At 40.3% G+C, this 23,295-nt stretch overlaps 1 protein-coding gene across 1 annotated transcript in view; it reads left to right on the plus strand.

Annotated features, from left to right (window-relative positions):
• ZDHHC17 (zinc finger DHHC-type palmitoyltransferase 17) overlaps positions 1 to 23,295 on the plus strand; it is a 67,306-nt gene that overhangs the window by 38,650 nt on the left and 5,361 nt on the right. Inside the window, exons 9-14 of the mRNA XM_056846516.1 lie at positions 5,879 to 6,004; positions 6,306 to 6,448; positions 8,228 to 8,328; positions 14,056 to 14,180; positions 15,327 to 15,389; positions 19,651 to 19,744. Coding sequence (XP_056702494.1) covers positions 5,879 to 6,004; positions 6,306 to 6,448; positions 8,228 to 8,328; positions 14,056 to 14,180; positions 15,327 to 15,389; positions 19,651 to 19,744 — 652 coding nt within the window. The remainder of the gene's footprint in view (positions 1 to 5,878; positions 6,005 to 6,305; positions 6,449 to 8,227; positions 8,329 to 14,055; positions 14,181 to 15,326; positions 15,390 to 19,650; positions 19,745 to 23,295) is intronic.

Consider the following 23,295-nt stretch of genomic DNA (forward strand, 5'->3'; position numbering starts at 1 on the left):
GCATGTTGCAAGTCATAACCATCCTAGTGTCAACACAGGTTTTGATTCTGTTGACACAGAACTAGATTTACAAGTTTTTTTAAAAAAACCTATTAGCTGTATAATAAATATGAAGCAATTCTACCCTTTGGCATTTGAAATGGCTGGGTATTCAATCTCCGGGGCTAAAAGCTATTGCAAATTGCCTCTTTGTTGTGCCTTCTCTCATCTTCAGAAGGTGGAAGCTTTAGTGAAGAGATGTATGTAGCCAAAGGCTTTTATCCGTACATATTTTTATTACTTCCAGTGCATTTTAATCAGTAGTTAATAAGCTACATAGTCAACATAGTAACTCCATAATCAGTTTTGCAAGTCTACACAGGCCAACACAAATGCATGAATCTACCAAAAGAAAAAAAATCATCTCTTTGCATGTCCCAGGACTGCTCAAAAGGGTCTCTCAGGTAGCTAGTTGACCAGAACAAATTGTTAGGTTAACTTCTTGCATCCTGTATGGATATTTGTCAAGAGAGAAGTAATCTTAGAGGAATTTTACAGTTATCTCCAGCTAAGTTCACTCTTCTCTGATTCTCTGCAGGTGTTAGCCACACACCCCTTCACACACACACCCGCACATACTGGTGGTTACTCATCAAAGCCATTTACTCAGGCCTGTCATTTAGCTCACACAATTCAGCTGTGACCATGGCATGGGAGGGGAAACTTGCTCTCATTCTGGAACGTTCCATGGATACTGCCCAGTAATTGGTTGAGGAGGTCAGGAGGTTAGGGCCACCATTTTTCTGTAAGTATCCCTTTACCCCTATCCTCCCCACACCTCACATGAACACATGAAGCTGCCTTATACTGAATCAGATCCTTGGTCCACCAAAGTCAATATTGTCTATTCAGACCGGCAGCGGCTCTCCAGGGTCTCAGGTAGAGGTCTTTCACATCACCTACTTGCCTAGTCCCTTTAACTGGACATGCCAGGAATTGAACCTGGGACCTTCTGCATGCCAAGCAGATGCTCTGCCACTGAGCCACCTCTCCTCCTCCCTCCTGTTTGCCAAGAAGATATTTGTATTATGCTCTGGAACTCTCTGCTTTAAGCACCCAGTGCGCTGTGTTAGAACTCCAGTAAATAAGATCAGTTTTGTTATTTTGTGCATTTAATTGCCACTTCACTATATGCCTTGTTCTTAATACCTTTTCTTGAATGTCTTCAGTAAAGTTTTCTTTTGGTTTGTGGTATGTGTTACTCAGGGAGTTACTGGGACCAAACTCAGGTAAAGCTTGGTGCAGTAATGTAACCAAGGCAGGGTTAGCCTTGACAGTATTTAAATATAACTTGCATAAATGTCTTTTATTTTATGACAGTGCTCACTAAGTATGTTTAGTTAGACTGAGCTTACTGATAGAATTGGCTTTATGTGAGTGTTAGAATTGTCTTTATGTGAGTGTTGGAATTCATCTGCAGAGTTTTTACAGGGAAGTGTTCCTAAATGCCCTAGATGCACATCTATTTCAGTGGATGCCCCTGTTAAGAAAATTCTCACCTGAAGAGTTCTCAGGAGTTCCAGTGGGATGATAATATTTGGCTTGTGTGTCTGTAGAAGCATCTCTGTGAAGTGTGATTCTTGCTTTGAAGCTTCAAGGGATGCAGTTAGATTGAATAGATATGGGAAGACATCAGTGTTTTTTAGTTTTACCAAGGATTGCCTATGTGTATGCCTGAGTGACATGTCTAGTAGTATATTAGATGTTTGTAATGTGCCTGGTAAGGTTCTTTTGGCATGCACACAATATTGGTCACTCCCATTTTTTGCATAAGTATCATTTTGGCTTGTTCCAAGGGCCTAGGTAGGTTACATCGTTTTGCTCAGTTGTGTAGTGAGGATTTTTATCAAGGGTTGCTAGAGGGTAGCAAACTACCCTGAACTTCAGCATATCCTCTGAAAGATATGTATGTATATATCATAGAATCATACAGTTGGAAGGGACCACCAGGGCCATCTAGTCCTACCCCCTGCACAATGCCGGAAATTCACAACTACCTCCCCCCCACACCCCCAGTGACCCCTACTCTATGCCCAGAAGATGGCCAAGTTGCCCTCCCTCTCATCATATGCTTAAGGTCATAGAATCAGCATTGCTGACAGATGGCCATCTAACCTCTTCTTAAAAACCTCCAGGGAAGGAGAGCTTACCACCTCCCGAGAAGCCTGTTCCACTGACGAACTGCTCTGTTAGAAAATTCTTCCTAATGTCTAGACCAGTGATGGCGAACCTTTTAGAGACCGAGTGCCCAAACTGCAACCCAAAACCCACTTATTTATCACAAAGTGCCAACACGGCAATTTAACCTGCATACAGTTGCTAACTCCAGGCCGGGAAATTCCTGGAGATCTGGGGGACAGCAGAGTTTGGGGAGGGAACTGATCTGTGTAGAGCGGTGGTCAGTTGTAATTCCAGGAGATTCCCAGGCCCCAACTGGAGGTTGGCAATTGTGTGTGTGTTAAGTGCCTATGAATCAAAGTCCTCCAAAAAGTCCTATCTTTGGCAGTTGTACCAGGGGAGGAATCCCTGCGACGGCGGGAAAGCAAGGCGACGTCGCCGTGTTACCTCAGGATCACCCACTTACTGCAGCCTTGGGGAAGTTGGCCAGGCTGCACAAGCAGCAGCAGTTCTGGGTGAGAAGTGAGGGCAGAGGTTGCCCCGGCGGGACTCCTCCGAGGGCAGGGCTGGGGGCGGTGCAGGCACCCTCCTCTATATGTCAGTCCTTCAAGTACTTGAAGATGGTTATCATATCACTTCTCAGTCTCCTCCTAAGACTAAACATACCCAGCTCCTTCAACCTTTCCTCATAGAACTTGGTCTCCAGACCCCTCACCATCTTTGTTGCCCTCCTCTGGACACGTTCCAGCTTGGCTACGTCTTTCTTAAATTGCGGTGCCCAAAACTGAACACAGTACTCTGGGTGAGATCTAACGAGAGCAAAGCGATACCATCACTTCGCGTGATCTGGACACTATACTTCTGTTGATACAGGCCAAGATCGCATTTGCCTTTTAAGCTATCACATCACACTGCTGACTCATGTTCAGTGTTGGGTCTACTTCAGCCTCTTCAAGCACACACATCTTTCCAACTGGCCAACCTGTTGCCTCTGGCTGTTGCTGGGCTTCTGACAGGTGTGCTGGCAGCTGAAGCCGTCCTCTGGTGGCTCCTTCTCCATCAGTATGCCTTGAGCTGTTGGGAGCCAGCTCTGCTGTCTGTATGTGACATATGATGAGCTGCAGCTCTTCCCACCAACCTCTACCCCCTCAGGCTTTGATAATATGTCTTTTTAGAATGTTTGGAATAAAGGGTTTTACTCAAAAGATTGAAAACCTGAAGCAATAACCCTAAGATTCTCTCTGCTATCAGTGTTTAAAAACATTTCCAATTTCTTTTTCCTTGAACAAGGAGAGAGTAATTTCCTATGAACTGGATGTAGTTTTCACAGTCATAATGATTCTTGCATTATCACCTGTGTTACCAAAGAAAGAAAGAAAAATAGAAATATCTTACTATGTTCCATCTCAAGCTGGAAAACATTTTCTGTCTGTCCTTCTGTGCTAGCGAACCTTTTCAGTATAATGGTATATTTACTGTGTATAAAATTAACTTTATGGCATTTGATTTTATCTTGATAATCTCACTTCATATGCATTTGAAACTATGTTTGTTGAATTCTAATTGTACATGGAATTATAGTATATTAAAAAGGTTGTGATTGCTGCATAACATTAGGCTGTCCTTGGTTTCTCTAAAGCTGTACAAATTTATTTGTATGCTTAACATGGAATCATTTAATTAAACAAAAGATGACAGTGAGCAATGGCTATAGTTTCTAGATACTTCTAAGTTCATTTAGCCATGTTATCTGAAGAATTCTTGGATGTCATATGATTGTACAAGAGAAAAGAAGTCCGGGGAATCGCATTTATGCTGGGCATTATTTCTGCAAAATAAGTGTCCACATAAATAGTGACTTTGTTTCTAGTTTTGGAACCCCTGCCCCGGTGGAAACTAGTAGATGTATGGGCAGTTTTTGAGCTCAGTTTTGTTCGTTTTATACTGGGGCAAGTCCAGTTCATTGGATTCTTTGGGGGTAAGAAATCTTGAGCCTTAGAATACCCAAGGAGAAGCAACATCTTTTGATTGTCAGTACCCCATGGAAGTGGATGGACATTCCCCCTAAGAACCAGCAAACACTGTTTTCTAGTCTCCACTAATATTCAGTTCCCTAACAGGGACTTGGTGGCTGAGATTTCGAAGCCCCACATGGAGTTTCAGTCGCCATTGATGCTGGGATTCAAATGTGTAATCCTTGCAATGTATCCGCCTATCTTGAAGGCTATTTGACTTTTCTGGGTTATTTTTCCGTTCCTGGTACCTGTCTCATTTTTTTTTAGGCGGGGGCCAAACGATGGAGGATTCAGCCATTTTTCAAGCCTCCATGAATGCTTTGTTTAGGAGGGGAGTTACCTTCAGTAGAAGAGAGGAGGAGTGCAAAACAGGAGCTGGAGGTACCTTCAGTTGGTTGTCTTTTGCCTCCTCTGCACTACAAGAACACAATTACACTCTTTCTTGCTTGTGGTGTAAATTGAGTTGTAAATTTCTGGCACTTGAAATCTCTGATGGGTTAAATTAAGGTACACTGTACCAAACCCACATTGTAAGCTCTGTTTTGGACCACAAATAGATTTCAGCAAACTATTATGAGTGAATTACTTTTCTCTGAGACCATACAGTTAGATATATAATCCCATGTAGATTTGTTCTTTTAAACATTTTGTGCAAAGTGGTTAAGATCTGCAGAAGAAATTGGGCACATATCAGTACACAGTATATCTCAGACAGAGGAGAATACACACTGATTTAATGGTTGCCAGACTCAGCAGTGTGTAGGTTTAGGTGGCCATCAGAAGATTTCTTTTTGTTTGTCCTTTGAGTTGGGGAGGGGAATGTTTAAAATTCATTAGTAAAGCTTCCTCTGAACATAAGGCTAAATAAAAGCTCACAATTGGATACCAGCAATCTGTTCATTATCTGTTCATTTGCATTTATTTAGGAGTTTAGTAACTTGGGTATAAAATCCTATTAAATTATAAAACACATTCATTGCTTGCTGATTTCATATGGTTCTTTATATGTCTTTCAGATACAGAAGTTCTATTCAGATGTTCAGTATGTATACATGCCAGAGAGTTGGGGTTGTACTGGTCTATCTTAACTAATGGTCATACTTTAGATTTAATGTTTGTGTGTTGGCGATTCCTATGTAGAATTGTAAAATGTAGGTCCTGTCTAAGTCATCTGTATACCATAAAATCAAAGCATATCAATCTTGCTGATAGAGCACATACATGTCCGCATCCAGTGTAAGCATGAGGTAGGGACAGGACTTTAGAACATGCTTGCTTGTCTTATACTGCAGCACTTCAAATCAACCACGTGTATGGGTTGAACCTCTGTACTGCTGCTGGTGTCTACACAGAAAGCATGTCTGCTGGAGAAATTCCATGGAAGGATAATAACTGCTGCTTGTTAATATTTGAGAGGAAAGTTCTTGTTCCAGACTAGCAAGCTAAGCATGGGGAGTTTTAAAACTCCCCACTATTATTCCATATATTTTCCAAGGGAAACTAAAGAATTTACAGTGAGGCAAGAAAACTTTTTTTCAGAAGACAGTGGAAATAGCTTCTCACTCATCTGATAAAACTGATTATAATGAGAAAACAATGGAAGAAACTAATTCTGTCTGACACAGTGTATGTTTAGTTACTTTTTTCAGAAATTATTTTGCGTTGACTTTACATAAAAGAAAAAAATTCATCTTTCATATCCTTAGGGTGAATCACCACTTGATTTAGCAAAACAAAGAAAAAATGTTTGGATGATAAACCACCTGCAGGAGGCAAGGCAGGCTAAGGGATATGACAATCCATCATTCCTCAGAAAGCTGAGAGCTGATAAGGTGAGAAGAGGTCTTTAAATGATGACTCCTGTAATGTCTTTCCTCTTTGATATAAATTGTGGCTCTGTTCAAGTCCTGGTTTCCTCCTGGAATTTTATCAGGGCTTCAGATCATGCGCTCTCCCCCACCCACTTCCCTTCTCCTGGCAGGATCAGAAGGTGGCATCATTCCTAAGACGATAAGATTAAATACTTTTTAAACCCTCTATGATGTGTCTCTGTGTTCAAATTGTGTAGTAATTCACTTTTAAAATAGTTATAAACTATCTCATCTGCTTATTAAAATGTCTATTTTTATGTAGGAGTTCCGTCAGAAGGTGATGCTGGGAACACCTTTCCTAGTTATTTGGCTGGTTGGGTTTATAGCAGACCTTGATATTGATTCCTGGCTCATTAAAGGACTGATGTATGGTGGTGTTTGGGCTATGGTTCAGTTTCTTTCCAAGTAAGTAATGCATGAAGAAATTCTTCTGTAAGACAAAGAAAATGTGATTGTTACACAAAACCTAGTCACACGTATAAAATATCATTCTTAAAAGGATTCCATTGTTTTATCTTATTTCAGTCTTTCATTAAGTTTATTATTCAATACATTAAGTTTATTATTCTTAGAAACTTGCGTTGGTATATTTGACAAGGACACCCGTAACACCCTGACATTCTGCTCTTTAGCTCTACAGTAGAAAGCATAGGGTTGAATCCTATGCACTCTCAATGGAAAGCATGTTCCCCCTTTGAGTGATGGGAACTCTGGGCTGGGTTGGGGGAACCAAATGGATAAAAAGCCATAGAATGCAGGCAGCTTCAATGAGGAGGGGGAAGTGGGCAAAATTCCCTCTCTGCCTTATATGCTAGCAGTCTCTCTAGCAGGGCTTGTTTCACTCTTTCCCTCCATCCTCATTGCACCCACCATATTGCATGCCTTTTAGTCTGTGTAAATCCTCAACCCCCCTGCCTTTTCAGCATTCATGGGAGGGTGCTGTGGGAAGGGGAGGGGACAAAACCAACTTCCGTCAGTGCCTTATGCTGGCAATGCATAACATAGGGCCCAACCCATTCTGTTCTAGATGGAAGTAGCAGTCACCTGGTGTTCTATATAAAAATAAATTTTAATCTTACATAATTACCAGTTGATTAGGATTGATGAGAATTGAAATATATCAGTGTTTCCTCTTACACAATTCTGATATGACTCTCAGTTTTGAAACTAAGCCTTTATAAAACGATTAGCACAACTTCTGGAGAAATCAAAAATATTTTCTTGTACTTCTGTAATGCAGCAGCCTGTTATGGAGCACATTCTTCTAAGAAGTAGCTTCTTAGAGGGATTTTTGTAGTCTGTGACTAGTCAAAGAAATGCAAGACTATATGTTTATAAAATGTATTCAGGACAAGGTAATTATTGCATCAGGAAAGGTTCTTGGGAGTGCCTTAATTTTAGTTCTTTTTAGTTGAAGAAATAGCGCACATGTCAAGTAAGATTAAACACTGGAATTGCTGGAGTAATGTTAGAGATGTACATTACTGCAGCTCATGTTTTGGATTAAGCTTTCACTTCAAACTCAGTTAAAATAACTATCTTCTTGACCATTGCTGAGTATGCAGTTTAGGCTGATGTCTAACGGCTGTCAAAATGTGGCTTTAGGAAAACATTAGTCTGTGATTGTAGAAGTTTGTAATACCACTGACTTACAGAAATATGTAATATAATCCAACTGGAAGCATTAAGCATTAGGAAATTTGTATGGCCAGCCTGAAACTATGTTGTTTGATTTTTTTTGTTAGCGTAATAGCAGTATTTTTCTTTTGGGGCTTTTCTTTTTTAAAGGTCCATTTATACAACAATTTTTGAAAAGTTGGATGGGTAATCATGTTTAGGTGGCCTTGTGAAATCATTGTTTTTGATCACAAAACTTTGAAAATCAGTCATTCCATATGTGTATACTTTTGTAAGAATTTTTAACAAAGGGCAAATACCATTTTGTGAAAACTTGTCTTATAGATTCCTCTGTCAAGTGTGCTAAGTGCTCACATTTTAGAGTCATACAGAGCACTAAAGATATTTTGTGGCAAGATAGGCTGACCTGCCAGTAATGTGTTTCGCCTATGTAGGTTTTTGAAACTACACAGCCAAAAACTTCAGTGAATGATCCAGGAGGATCCAAGTAGGTTTGAACAAAATCTACCGCTTTTTCTGTGACATTGTTTCTTTGTTATTCCACAGATCATTCTTTGATCACTCCATGCATAGTGCACTGCCTCTTGGAATCTACCTAGCAACAAAATTCTGGATGTATGTGACATGGTTTTTCTGGTTTTGGAATGATATCCTTTATATTGTGCTCAACCTTTTGCCATTTAAGTCATTTCATTTTGCAGCCATGTATATATTATTTAAGGTTGACATAAAAATGCATAGGTTAAGATTAGAAGAAAGGTCATGGCTCAGAGGAAGAGCAGCACCTTTTTGCCAGCATAAGGTCTCAGTTTCAGTTCCCAGCATTTTTAGTTAAAAGGATCAGGATGTGAAAGACCATTATTCTGTAGTTTTGGATGACAGACAGTACTGATTTTCATAGACCAGCTGTCTAATTCAGCATAAGACAACTCTGTGTGTCCAAAAAGGATATGATTAAGGAGAATGAAAGGGTTCGATAAGGAGCCAAATGCACAGGACAGGGACAAGGCAGAATCTAGTTACTGAAAGGGTCTCAGGAGTGGATAGAGTTTTAATCCATGAAAGAGGTTTTAATCTCTTGTTTGAGACCTGCTCTAAGATTTGGAAATGTGGGATAGAAATATTTTAAAATGAATATGTATTATTAATCATACTAAATAAGAATACAGAAGAAAAATAAGCAAGTAGTGTATTTACAACTGTAGTAGTAATAAAATAAGACTGGAATGCAAACATTTTGGCTTGGATTACACCATGTACAAATATGCAGAAGGTTTAATTGATTTATGACAAAATAATATTCCTGAGTAGGGTTTTTTGTTTGCCAGACCTAAAATACCTGTTTGTAAAGAATTTAGATTCCTGCTGCCCAGAGTTTTTCAAAAGATTATAAATCATTGTGAAAGATCAGTTCCGTGTGTCCCTCTTGTTTTTGTTCTCCTATTACAGTACATTTCTTCAGTCCCTGAGCCTAGTTAGATTTGAGCCCATTCTCGAAGGGGGGAGGAAAGCTCCTTTGGAGCCAGAGTGACCCTGCACTGACGTAGGTGTCACCTTATTACAGAATAAGGTGGCCCCTATGCCAGTGCAAGGGCGAACACGCTGGTCACTGCTGGTCCCTGCTCCCAGCTCAGCCACTCCAGCAGAGCTTCCCTGAAGGGAAAGCTCACACTGGCATGGGTGGGGGATGTTCCTGGGGGAGGAGCTGCCGTTAGGCAGCTTCCTCACCCCATTGCACTACGGTGGTGCTGTGCCACCTTTTTTGGTGGAGCAGCCCCATTGGGGGCAGTGGGGGATTCCCTCCCCGGCCGGGAAGCCTCTGAGGAGGCTGCGCTGCTCCCAGCTGCTGCGGATCTGCCCCCTCCTTCAGGATTGAGCTGCCCGTCCTAGTCCCCTGCTGCCTGGGCCCATGAGGCATTCCTCCTTTACTCAGGCCCTTGATTTTTATCTTGCTTGTGGGTCTGAGTTTTCTGCCCTGGCCACAGTGACCTTGTTTTCCTTACCAGCGGCATTGATTGTTAAATCATTGTTACTAGTTTTTTCCTTCAGTGTTTATCATGCTTGAACATTGTAGCAGATACAGCAGGAGCGCATATTGCATGAGCCACAGGAAAGTTGCCAAGAACAGCCTCCTCCTAAATACTGTACATATCAATTTATTTTAATTGGTTAAAGTTGCAAACCTTCATTATTAGCTGCCATAATCATACGTGTCCTGCTGTCAGTCAGTTGCCTACAGTTGCCTACAGCTTCACAGGGGAAAAATTACATATCTGCTCTGTTTTATAGAGCAAAGCAGAAAAATTGTGGTCGGGTTCTATTTCTTACATTTTTGGAAAATAATTTTCAGCAGAGCACATTGCTGTCTTTATTCTCTACAGAATGAGTAATATGATATCTGATGAAATGCATCCTTGGGGGTGCTCCTAAGGAACTTCTTCTAGAAAGGTGAACATAAACATCTGGCACTAACACTCAGATCCTTAGCTTGATTATGCTGAAAACAATCATTTGGATTTATTTAACACATTCCATTTTAGCCTTTTCAAGTTGCTTTGGTTGCCACATTAGAGAATTATGAATTTGTAATTGATTCAATTGAGAGAACAAACAGACATGCGATATTCTGTTTTCTGTATTAGACAGCAATAGATAATATAAAAATGTTGGAATCTCCATTGTGGTGCAGAAACAAAACTCAAGATCTCCAGACCATGGTTCTGAGGTCAGAAACGAGCTTATGGACACAGATGTTCACCTCCTCCTGCACAGATTTCCCCTCCTTTCCATTGTTTCTTGTAACCATGGTTTTCTGTAACCGTTCTTTCTATATCTTTGAAGTCTTCAATTAAGTCACCCAAATTGTTTGCTGTATACAAGTTATCAATTCTATAGAATAGAAGGGAAGGTGGAACTTACAGAGGTGGGAAGAGGAGGACGTGGTCCCCTGGCAGAGATGGGAGCATTACATACATAGTTTATCTCTCAGATTGTAGACGTATGAAAATAGCATAGAATTAACAACTTGTGCAGTGAAAGGTGACTTAATTAACAATTATAACTTTCCTATGGGGTGAAATAGGATAGCAAACTGCGAGGGATATTTTGGTTACTATATCAGAATAGTAATGTATACAACTTGGATGAGGTTAGCACTGAAATCAAGAGAAGACAACAAGCAAACTGCTTTGCATTAATCTCCTTGTCAGAAGTAGGAATGGTTGTAGGGGGGAAATGGAAGCAAATCTCCAGTTTTATAGCCCTTTCCTATGTTTGTGCATCCTTTCTTTCAATTCTGGCCCAGATCCTGTGACATACCCCACTAGTTTTGTACCTGTCTGTATTCTGGATGATGATTAATACATGAAATAGTAAAAACAAGAGCTGTGTATGCTATATCTTTTCCTGCAGCTCACCAACAATTATCATTGTACTAGAAATGAATTTGAATTTGTCCTAGAGCTGGAGATAGAGATAGACATTGTACAAGGTGCTTGCATTCTGTGTAGAAAAATGTTCCTCTTATACCAGGACTGCTAAATTGGAATTGAAATATTTAATTTTACCTTTGGTGAGGGACTTTTTCAAAAGCTTATTGAATTCCAGCTTTATTTTGTGTATTGGATCACCTGTATCCAAACGATTAACACACAAAGACTTCCAAAAGGGGAAGCAGTAGTTTCCTTTACAGAAGCCATGCTGATTTTTCTTCAGTAAGGGAGATGTTTCTGCAATTCTGCATTTTAATAACAGTTTTCTTGATGTACCTGGTCTAACAGAGGTTTGATTTATCTGGTCTTACTGGCTGGTAGTCTCCTGTTACCTTTCCTACCATCTATAGGTCTCTTTAAAAAAATCAAAACAGTTTATGTTTGCTACTTTTGAGTCCTCTGGTAAAGTGTGAGAAGCTGTATAATTTTGTTAGATCATCAGTAATTTCATGTTAGTAGTTTGGAAGCCCTTGGTTGTATGCTATCTCATGTACTGTTGTACATAATATACTTGCACATTAAAGGTATGCTGACAGATTACAATTACCAAGTTATTGCTGCTTTGCTCATTTCACGGTGATGGTTGTTAAAAGCTGAAGTTTTTTAAAGGGAATATACTTTGTGACTGAGAGTCACTAATGTAAAAAAATAATAGTCCACATAGGAAATACAGAGGATTACTTTTAAGAGTGAGATGCTTTTTAAAAATTAACTTCATACATGTGCTCTATACATGTTCTATGTATAGAGCACATGTATGAAGTTAATTTTTAAAAAGCATCTCACTCTTAAAAGTAAGAATTTTGAGTATAACACTTCCCCCCCCCATATTTCTTTATTACCTGCATAGTTTTTCTCCAAGCAACAAATTAAATAATTATGTTTTATCCAATTTAAACGCTGCAACCAGCAAAACCTAAATAACCTATGAGGTTCTGATACATGCAAGAAGCTCTGTATAAGAGGGGGAAGTTCCATTCTCTTCCAGTGCGAGGGATGACTTCCACCATGCAATGGGTGTGCATACATGAAGCTGACTGTGACCATGAAGAGAGAGTTCCACATGAGCACAGGATCACCACAGAATTTCGAACCGCCACTACCATAGCCAGAGTCTGAAAGCGACTAAAATATCTGGCGAGAAACAAAATTAGAGATTGGACTCTTGCAAATATTTTTAAAAAAATAAAATAAGACAAGTTTGTATATACATTACCCCCACCCACACCAGTTACTTTATTTGTTCTTTGAAAATAATGCTGGACCATAAATAAATCACACAAAATAATCAACAGAAAAGGAAAGCAATGATCGGAGCATGAAACTTTTGCAGCCTTTAAGAATGAAAAGTAATGGATTCTGAAATACCTTTAAAATTTGAATGCTGTATGCCCGGGGTCCCCAACCTTTTTGAGCCTGCGGGCACCACTGGGATTCTGACAAACGCAGTGGGCACAATCACAGAATGTCTGCCACAGGAAGCACAGCCAACCACGAAATGTCAGGGAGTGAGGTTATACATAACTCTTAACGGTACCTCTTCAGCATTTCAGGCAGAAGCTCGGTTTAACAGCGTGCCTTTTAATCTGCACAACCAATCAGAAGCCCTGCTGGGCAAAAGTCCCACCTTGCCAAGTACTTTCTAAAGTACTTGGTGGGCACCAGGAAAATTGTCCGTGGCACTGTTGTTTTTTCCCATTCCATTTTTAAATGCTGGAAATGGTTAATGCAAAAAATAGTAATTTTAAACTTAAAACAGTACTGTGTACAAGTGTGGCTGTTTGGTTGAAGTATATCTGTATGGGCCATGTTTTGTGCTTGTTAGGATGAACAGATGTGGTCTTAAGGCGTACATAAAATGCTTTGGCTTCTGATCATCATTTTTTGGTTGAGAAATGATGTGTTTGGGCTTTCCTACTGAGGATATTGTCTCTTCCCCCATTACAGAATTACTGAATTTAGGGGCATGAAAACGTGCCTGCTCTGGTTCTTTAAGATGTGCGTGGATACAGTAATGTGATGTTCTGAGTATACTTGAGAGTACCCCAGGCAATGTCTTTGCCAGACAAACTGAACCAAAACAAATATCTCTGTCTTATCTTTCCAATTCCCCAACCATTTCAGCTGCAAGGAGCAGAGGATTCTCCTTTTCTGGTCAATTTAAATTAGAAGGAAAATTACCTTCACATTTAAAGAGATACAGGCTATCTGCATTGCATTTCTCACAGATACACATTCCCATCCAACATGCAACATGCACATAGGATTTAGGTCTGCAATAGTTGATCCAGCAGGTGATACACTTGTGAAACTACTTTCATATGTGACTATTGTTGGTTGGAATGGGAAAGATGGTAAAATGGATGGTAGTACCTGATAAAAAAAGGGAGGGAAAAGCCCTTTTAGCCTGACTATTTGTATGGAAAGTAACCCCCAAAAAAGTAAGAGCAAAATATACAATCCATTAAAAAATATTCTGGGTCTGCATGTGTTAGATATAATTAAGAAACTTGCAATCACATCTGAAGGCAGTGTTCTGTAGCAAGATAAATTTCATTTAAGTTGGGTAAACATTTGGTGGTAAAACTGGAATCCATGAAGGAGTATGAAGCTTCTTATGTGCCCCAGAACATGCTCAGTGATTTTATTTTGACCAAAACAAGCAGAAGACTGCTCTAAAGAACTTTCTGGGAGGAGGGGACACAGTTATTTAAGAGCTTTATTGGTATGACAGAGATGTGGAGCAATTGGGGATACCTAGGGCAGGATAGAAATGGTCTAAATAAATGTTCAGTTGAAAGAACTTATTTCACAGCATTGTTAAGAACAGGAAAGGAATATTTGAAAATGTTTGCGTACTTTAAACTCCTTAATGTTAAATACATCTAAATTTCCTGTTCATCCACCTTCCATTCCTTGCCAATAGTGTTGGACTTTTCTATAATTTTGGAAAATCCTGGAAATCAGACCCAGGAATAATTAAAGCCACAGAAGAACAAAAGAAAAAGGTAAAGAAAACCTACAATGTTGTAATACTTAATTGTTTGGGATGTTCTTAAAAGTATCAGATTGTTTGGTTGAAATATAAGATTTATTTATAAAGCAATTATAATCTACATATTTAAAATATTGTACAATAAAATAGCCAGTTAAAACAGTGTGAAAGAGCGGTTTCACTCATTTCTGTCTGTCCAGACATCAGTGGTGCAGAATCAACTAGGTGGAATTTGTCTTGAGGAGTGATATACGTGAGGCTTCTGAATGAGATAGTCCACAACTTTGGATTTGGGTGTCATCAAATATGCAGATGACACCTAGCTGTACATCTCATTACCCAAGCCTCCAGATGCATCCATCTTGATTCTAAACTGGTGCTTTGAGGCTGTGGTCAGGTGGCTAAGGCAGAACAATCTGAAGCTGAGACAAAACAGGTACTGCTGGCTGGGAAGGCTGATATTCTGGAGAAACTGAATCCACTTTTCCTAGGTGGAGTGAAATAAGTAAGAATACAGCTAACCTACATATGACAAGATTCTGGTTTTTACAAAGCAGCAGAATATAAAAATGAAGTTTGTTGGGCCTCTAGGCAGAGTATTCTAAAGATTCAGCACCAGTATCAAAAAAGCTGTGTTTACATACTCCAGTAAACTAGCTTCTACGAAGAGAACAGACCACACTAGGGCCTCCCACAGCAAACCTCAGTGGATAAGGGGATATTATACAAGAGGTATGTGTCAGATCTGCAGGATACAGGGCCATTCAGAATGTTAAAGGTAGAGTGCAAGGAAAATGTAATGATTGGGTTGGATCTCAGGGGCTGTAACAGCACTTTTTCCTAGCCTAAGGAGCCTTCTGATAATGACTCATCCTGCCATAGGAAAGGGCCACCATTTGTGGGTTGTATCCCACAGATCCTCTCTGCTATCTGTGGTCCACCAGAACTAAGCTGGGGGTCCCTGAATTCTGTACCACCTGCAGTCATGTGGGCAGTTATAGGCAGAATGCATTGCAGTAGTCCAGGCAGGAGGTTTCCAAAGCAAGGAGGACCTACTTGCCAAGGTCTAATATGGTCTTTTTTTTTTTTTTTAAGCTAACAAATTTGTATGAAGCTGGCTCTGAAAAAGTTAAATACTTTTGTTTTTGCTTTTCTGCAGACAATTGTAGAACTTGCAGAGACAGGAAGTCTGGACCTCAGCATATTCTGCAGTACCTGTTTGGTAGTATGCTTTTTGTAATTAAACTATAAATTTTGATGTCCTGTTTCATTTTCACAATAATTGTATGAGCTTAGAAGACTAGATATCCATAACATAGAGTACAAAATCAGTGTTCTGCTCTGCTGAAGATAAGAAAAGCAGTGTGGAGATCGCATTCAGAAGGAGGCAGGGAATCAAAATGAACATTGGTCCCTATTTCAATGTAGTTAGAACCTTGCATTCCTCTGAGCAATTCTGGACACAACTAGCTTTTTGTGGAATGCTGGCCTTCATTTTCTGCAGGCTTAAATGGTCAAGCCATTTTCTCTTTGGAAAAATTTGTAGATGTCCCACTGCGGGCCTTCAAGTAGTGAAAAATAAGTGTTGGCTTTGCTAGAAATGTGGACATGGTTATAGTACCATTGCAACTCATGACTCAGAATAGTGATAATAGCATCTCTCTCTACCTCCATTACAAATGCATTGGACAGGCATGGTAATATATGTGTATGTGTTTGTGTGTATAGGTATGCATGTATATATATAGATAGATGTGTATATAATGTTTTAGGATGTTTTATCGCTTCTCTATCGTGATAGAAATTCCTAGAAGGTATTAGAATAATGGGAGAAGGTGCTTCAAGTAGGCTAGTTTCAAATTGTGTACAGAGCAAATTGGGATGTCTGAGCCTGGCTCTTTTTCCAGGAGAGGCCTCTGTGCTGACTGCTGACTCTTACTTTCTGTTGTTCTTGTGAGTTGCATCATACATGGACCACATGAGCTATTGCCACCACGTTATGATAACCATCTTCAAGTACTTGAAAAGCTGTCATAGAGGGTGGTGCCGAGTTGTTTTCTGTTGCTCCAGAAAGTCGGACCAGAACCAACGGGTGGAAATTAAATCGAAAGAGTTTGCGTCTAGATCAGTGGTTCCCAACCTTTTTTTGACCAGGGACCACTAGGACTTTTTTGTTCGGTGCAGGGACCCCAAGGTTCAAAATAAAAATTCTGAGAATTTGAAAATAAACTTTAATCATAACTGTTAGTTAAACATTAAACTTAGAATAATATTTGAATATATATTTTTATAATAGAGAACTTTTAATTGAAAATATTAATTTATTATGGGTTTATAACTTTGTTTTGCAGATCTTAATTTAGTTCTCGCGGACCCCTGGGGGTCCACGGACCCCTGGTTGGGAACCAGTGGTCTGGATATTAGAAAGAATTTTCTAACAGAGTGGTTCCTCACTGGAACAGGCTTCCTCGGGAGGTGGTAAGCTCTCCTTACCTTGAGGTTTTTAAGAAGAGGCTAGATGGCCATCTGTCAGCAATGCTGATTCTGTGACCGTAAGCAGATCATGAGAGGGAGGGCACCTTGGCCATCTTCTGGGCATGAAGTATGAGTCGGTGGGGGTGGGGAAGGTAGTTGTGAATTTCCTGCATTGTGCAGGGGGTTGGACTAGATGGCCCTGGTGGTCCCTTCCAACTCTATGATTCTATCTTGCCCCATTCTCATGTGAATAAATCCTGCCACTGTATTCTGCCCATCTAACGTAACTGATTGCTTTTCTCTTAAATATGGTGGCTTGAAAATTGGATGCCGAGTAAATGTTAAGTGACAAGAATAATCAGGTTGGGCTACCCTGGCTGCCTTCTGGCTTGTCCTTCTCTTCTTCATGTGTGTTTTTGGCAAGCTGGAACAATCAATGTATTTTGTAGAACAGTTTTGTTCTCTTGGATATGAAATAACTAAATAAATAGGTTTGTTGATGGAGAACAGAATTTAATACTTTGTCCAAATGGATTCTTTGCTCTGATGTACTTGTTCAAACAACAGCTTTTCATGCAGTAGCTTCAGAGGGATAGCTGTGTTAGTTTAAACAGGAGTCTTATGGTACCATAAAGAGTAAAAAATATTATTCCATCATAAGCTTTCATGCACTGCCCACTCTTTCAGAGGCTCTAATAGACTTCAGCATATAAAAGTTTATTCCAGAATAAAATGTTCTTTAAGGTGACACAAGACTGGGTTATTTTATATGTAATAGGTTGTTTACTACATCTGTGATGGGGTTTCTATTTAATGAATGTAGTTTAAAGTTGTGTGTTGTGTGGATTGTGTGTGTGTTAAGTGCCATCAAGTCGCTTCTGACTCATGGCGATCCTATGAATGAAAGTCCTCCAAAATGTCCTATCTTTGATAGCCCTGCTCAGATCCTGCAAATTGAATTTGTGTGGATTACAAAGTATAAAAATGCTTCCATCAGCAAGTGCAGATTACAGATCTAAACAGTTTATTGCTAGACACAGGATTGTAAACTTGGTTACCTGGTATATGAGGTGTACAGTTGGAGCATCAACCTTAATGGTCAAATAACAACAAAAGAAATGCATTCTCAAGATATGCTGCTGTAATGAGAATACAGATATTCAGCTATATCACCTATATTCACATAATTCAGGTCTGCAAAGTTTTATCAAAGGTTTATATGTTTGAGGAGTTATTTTGCATTTAAATCAGGGGTGTCAAACATAAGTCCCATGGGCCAGATCGGCTCCTTGAGTGCTGTTATCTGGCCCACGAGCTAGCTGAGGCAGGCACCTTCCCCCCCCCCCCCGCTCTGGATCTGGGTTGGTGAGGCGTGGCTCGGCCAAGGGACATTTATATCATATCTGGCCCTCGTAACAATTGTTTTAAATGGTTTTCTTAAAAAGGCTTATACTATGTAGGTAAATTTTGTCTTCTGTATAAAGATCCTTAGCAACTGAATGTTGAGTGGTAGAGAAATATTCAGCTTATTTTGAGACAGAATAAGAGTTGTCAGTTTGTAGCACTGACAGCTTTACTTTGTTCTTCAGTCACAAATGTTTTTTCTTCTTTGATAAATGTACTCTTTCAAAACAATGAAAAGTTAAATATTGCAGATTTCATTCCTACGACAAAAAGGCTTTTGTGCTGTGTGATCTGTTTGGATGAAATATTTTCACTTACAATTATACAGTAGTGTGTCTTGTTCAGCTGCTACATACAAATTAGTTATGCAACCACTCATTGTGAGTAATTGATTTTTAGATCACAATAAACAGTAGAAATCTCCCCAAAACCTAGTTACTTGCTCGGCATAATTGTTTTTCTCATCAGCAAAGTCTTGGCAGATTCAGTCTGTATATAAATGTGTTTTTTTTTTTAATGTTAACAAAATGAAATAAAATTGCTTGGGAAACTCAGATTCATGAGGGGCTGTGTTTTGGCCTTCTGCTATTAATGGTCAAACTAGACATGATGTTGGAGAGTAGTGATTAGGTATTCCTTTTTTTTTTTTTTTTAAAGAATTAATTAGCATCCTCCAGTATGTTTTCTTTGAAGTTCAGGGAAAAGTCTCTGGAGGAAGTGATTTGAAAGCTTTCCTCCTGTGCCTTTTCTCTAATTTAAATAAATTGCTCTCCTTTCCAGTTGGCATTATTTCGCTGGTGGGAGCTGCAGCATCTGGACTTCACTGCTTTAAACTGAGGAGCTAAAAGTCTGGGATTCAAAATGGGCAAGGACTGTCAGGGAAGAGTTCAACATCCCCTTTGCCTGGTGAGCATTCCCTGATGTCTCGGGAATGCTAATTGTTTTGTTTTTTGAAACATACAAGAATCCTAATCACAATTTCCTGCCTCATCTCTAGTTTGACTCTGAGACCCTGTAGACATCTGTTCAGCTGCCCACTGCAAGCTTAATATCTCGGTTGTATGCTGTTCCATAGTATTGTGCACAGTAGATGCACAAATCCAGTTAAGTTGACCAAAATAAGGATAGTTAACATATGGAAGGTGATGGTGAGAATTTTGCCTGCGGGTCCTAACTCTGATCTGCTCTCATTATGTTCTGCACAGATCCTATGTACACATGATGCTCTGCAAAAGCCAGGTTCTCTAGTCATGCAGAGAGACCCAGCAATGCACACACACGCGTTTTGTGTGGAAGAATGTGCTGAGATTGGGGATGAGATTAATGGACACAACACTCCCCCCCCCTTGTAGTGATTAGTTCTTGTTTTGATTCGCTGAGTAGGTTTTCCTTTTTAAAGGGAAGCTGAAGAGGTGAATAAGTGATGTTCTGCTAGATGTCACAGAGAGGGGTTGGAATGCGAAGACCCAGTGTTTACAAATTTTATATGACCCATCGCATTTGACGATTCTTAACGGCACCGTAAGACAGAAGAGGAATAGAAGTAACAACAAAAACATGTGCAGTTTTTCACCTATAAAGCTTATTTTACTTGTATCAAACAGATACGGAAACCAGTGAGGTCCAAGCACTGCGGCGTGTGTAATCGATGTATAGCCAAGTTTGATCACCACTGCCCGTGGGTCGGTAACTGTGTAGGTAGGTACAGATTAGCAGTACAAATGTCCAGTGTGTTAGACTTTCAGTGACAAATCATTTTCTGCTGCAGATTTGCATTATGGATTTTCTGTCTGTTGGTTTGTTTCTAATTATAATATTGTTCCTTAGTTTTCAAGTCAGTGTTGTGTGGTGGAACTATAGCTCAGTGGTAGAACATCTGCTTTGTATGCAGGAGGTTTCAGGTTCCATCTCCAGTTAAAAGGGTTAGGTACTAGGTGATGTGAACTATCTCTGTCTGAGTCCCTGGAAAGCTGCTGCTAGTCAGACCTAGATAGAAGCATGTTCAATATGATGCATGATTGTGTGTTCTCATGTGTTCATTTCATGTATTCACCATTGCTGTCAGGATTGAATATATCACACCATGTATATTTTTATTATAGTTTATGAAATAGGTTGTGTGTTCAAATTCAAATTCAAAACCTTTAATGGCATAAGATAACAATTAATATAAATTTCACTCAGATATCAGACAACCATAGAAACATAGTTAAATACATCAGATTTCCCCCAGTTCTCTTTTCGGCGAAAGATGAAACACATCTTTCAGTACATGTCATTCTTTAGCTTGATCAGTCAAGCCCATTAGGTCAGTGGTCGGCAAACCGCGGCTTGCGAGCCGCATGCGGCTCTTTGACCCCTTGAGTGTGGCTCTGGGCTGCAGGATCGCGGCCGCCCACCCGAGAGAAGCCACCTTCCCCGGGCATGGGGAGGGAGCTGGCTTGCTTCGGCGTAGGATCGGGGCTGCGCGGCGGGGCGGAGGAGAGCCTGCCGTCCCTTCCCCGTCCGGGCTCTGTGCACACGCAGAAGTCCCGCAAAAGTTCTCCGCCTTTCCGCCAGCCCAGAGCACCGGGGAGAGGGAGGGAGGCCCCGATCCAGCACATACACACACTCCCCCGCCTTCCTCACCTGCAAACTCCACCGCGTCGCCCTCGTGGCCTGCCCTTCCCTTCTGCCGCTGGAGAACGCCAGGGAGAGGGGAGGGGGGGGAGGACGCCCCTCCGCCTTCCTCCTCTTCCTCCTCCTCCTCGGAGGCCGAGGCGCTGAGGAGGGAAGGAAGGAAGGAGCCCAGGTGGCGGCGAGGAGGAGGAGGAGCAGGAGGCCGAGAGGCGAGCGCGGGAGGCCGAGGCGGCCGGGATGCGCCAGGGCGGCCTCCGAGAGGTCACACAACTAGAAGATCACATCTTGAGTTACTCTCTACAGGCTGGTCCCCTGTAGATCTGTTCAATGCTCCCTGCACATTCTCTCTCTCTCTCTCTCTGCTCCCTTTTCCGGAATCAGGGATGCAACACATCTGGAAAATTTCAGGGCTGTGGGTATTTTTTTCCTCTGTAGGGAAAAAAATGCACATTTGGGGGAAGGGATGGGGGAGAGAGTATGGAAATATTTATAGCAGTTATTTGATCCCCCAAATACAGAACTCGTCCAAATCCTTCGGACTCCAAGCGTCTAACTTTGGGGTCGGGGAGATGCAAGGCCATTGTTCACATTAAGTGTTTGTCAGTCCTGTCATGATTTAATTTTATGGATACCTTACAATTTAATTTTTATCAATAAATAAGATCATTATTAAGTATGATATCAAGTTTTATTCAGTATATCTAATTAAGACTTAAAACTTTAATTAAAGTTTATTAAGTTAATAAACAGTGTACCTACCTATATAGTTTAAGTTTAAGAAATTTGGCTCTCAAAAGAAATCTCAATCGTTGTACTGTTGATACTTGGCTCTGTTGACTAATGAGTTTGCCGACCACTGCATTAGGTTAATAAAAATGGGGTCAATGTATTTAAGCCGAAGGTGTGTATAAAAAGGGCAATAGAAAAGAATATGCCCAATTGATTCTACGCTTCCTAATGCACATGTACAAAGTCTGTCATCATAAGCCACTTTTTGAAATCTGCCATATAAGACCGCAGAGGGCATTTCATTGAACCTGGCCAGGGAAAAGGCAGGTTGTGTGTTACGTGCTGTCAAGTCATTTCCAACTCATGGCAGCCCTATGAATCAATGTCTTCCAAAACGTCCTATTTTTAACAGCCTAGTTCAGGTCTTGCAAATTGAGGACTGTGGCTTTCTTTATAGCGTCAATCCATCTCTTGTTGGATTTTCCTCTTATCCTGCTGCCTTCAACTTTTCCTAGCATGATTGCCTTTTCCAGTGACTCTTGTACTTTGGTCACATTATGAGAAGACAATAGCCTCAGTTTAGTCATTTTAGTTTCTAGGGTCAGTTCAGGCTTGATTTAATCTGTAACCCAGTGATTTGGGTTTTTTTTGGCAGTCCACAGTATCCATAACTCCAACACCACATTTCAGAGGAATCTACTTTCTTCCTATCAGCTTTCTTCATTGTCCAGCTTTCACACCAATACATAGTAATAGGGAATACGATGGCATGAATTAACTTGATCTTGGTTGCCAGTGACACATCCTTACACTTAAGAATCTTTTCTAGCTTCTTCATGGCTGCCCTTCCCAGTCTCAATCTCTTTCTGATTTCTTGGCTGCAGTCTCCCTTTTGGTTGATGATGGAGCCAAGGAACAGAAAGTCTTGAACAATTTCAATTTCCTCATTGTCAACCTTAAAGTTGAGTAATTCTCTTGTAGTCATTACTTTTGTCTTCTTGATGTTCAGCTGTAGTCCTGCTTTGGCACTTTCTCCTTTAACTTTCAGCCGTAGTCGTTTCAAGTCTTTGCTATTTTCTGCCAGTAATGTGGTATCGTTGGCATATCTCAAATATGAAATAGGTTAGCGCAGGTAAAGCACAATCCAGCCAACCTATTGATTTCATGCTTGCTAATTGGTAGGCTTTGGGCAAATCATGAGCTAATGCCGAACATGCAGCAGGATGCCAGTGTGCTTTGAAAGAGCCTGAAAGTGGGAGTAGGATCCCTGCAACATCCTAAAGGCCTCATGTTACCCATCATAGAAAACCAGTTACAAGTGCAACCACTTTAAGCTGTTAGAGCTATGCAAATGCACTTAATGATTAGAATGCCATGTTCTTGATTATATCCAACTGGGAAGGTTTTTTTTTTGGGGGGGGGGGGTCTTTCTCAAATGCACAGCTTTGTTCTGATAGTATTTGACAAATGTATTCTGTTTAAAGTGGTAATTGTTAATACAATTCTTAATATTAAGTGGTAAATTACAGTGTCATTAAAATTGTGCAAGGAATATGCATAAAGTCCCTGGTTTGCTTCTCGTTTCCAGTTACAAAATGTCATATATCAGAGTCAATCCAGAAGGCCAGAAGACTCACTTTATATTGCTGTGAATACTTCTGAACTGGACAGTTGATATGGCGCACTATAAAGCAGCTGAAGGAATCATGATATATTCTTAATTCGCTGTTAAGCAAAAGTTTGGATGTTACCCTAAATGGTCACAATTTTAATGTAAATCTCACTTCAAAATAAATTTGGCGTTACATGGTGAAACATTTGAGGAAAAGCAAACAGATTTCATTAATAATATTTCCCACAGGGTTTTTGCATAGTTCTTCCTATCAGCTATAATGTTTTGC

This window comes from Euleptes europaea, chromosome 3 (genome assembly GCF_029931775.1).
Source record: "Euleptes europaea isolate rEulEur1 chromosome 3, rEulEur1.hap1, whole genome shotgun sequence".
Classification (NCBI taxonomy): domain Eukaryota; kingdom Metazoa; phylum Chordata; class Lepidosauria; order Squamata; family Sphaerodactylidae; genus Euleptes; species Euleptes europaea.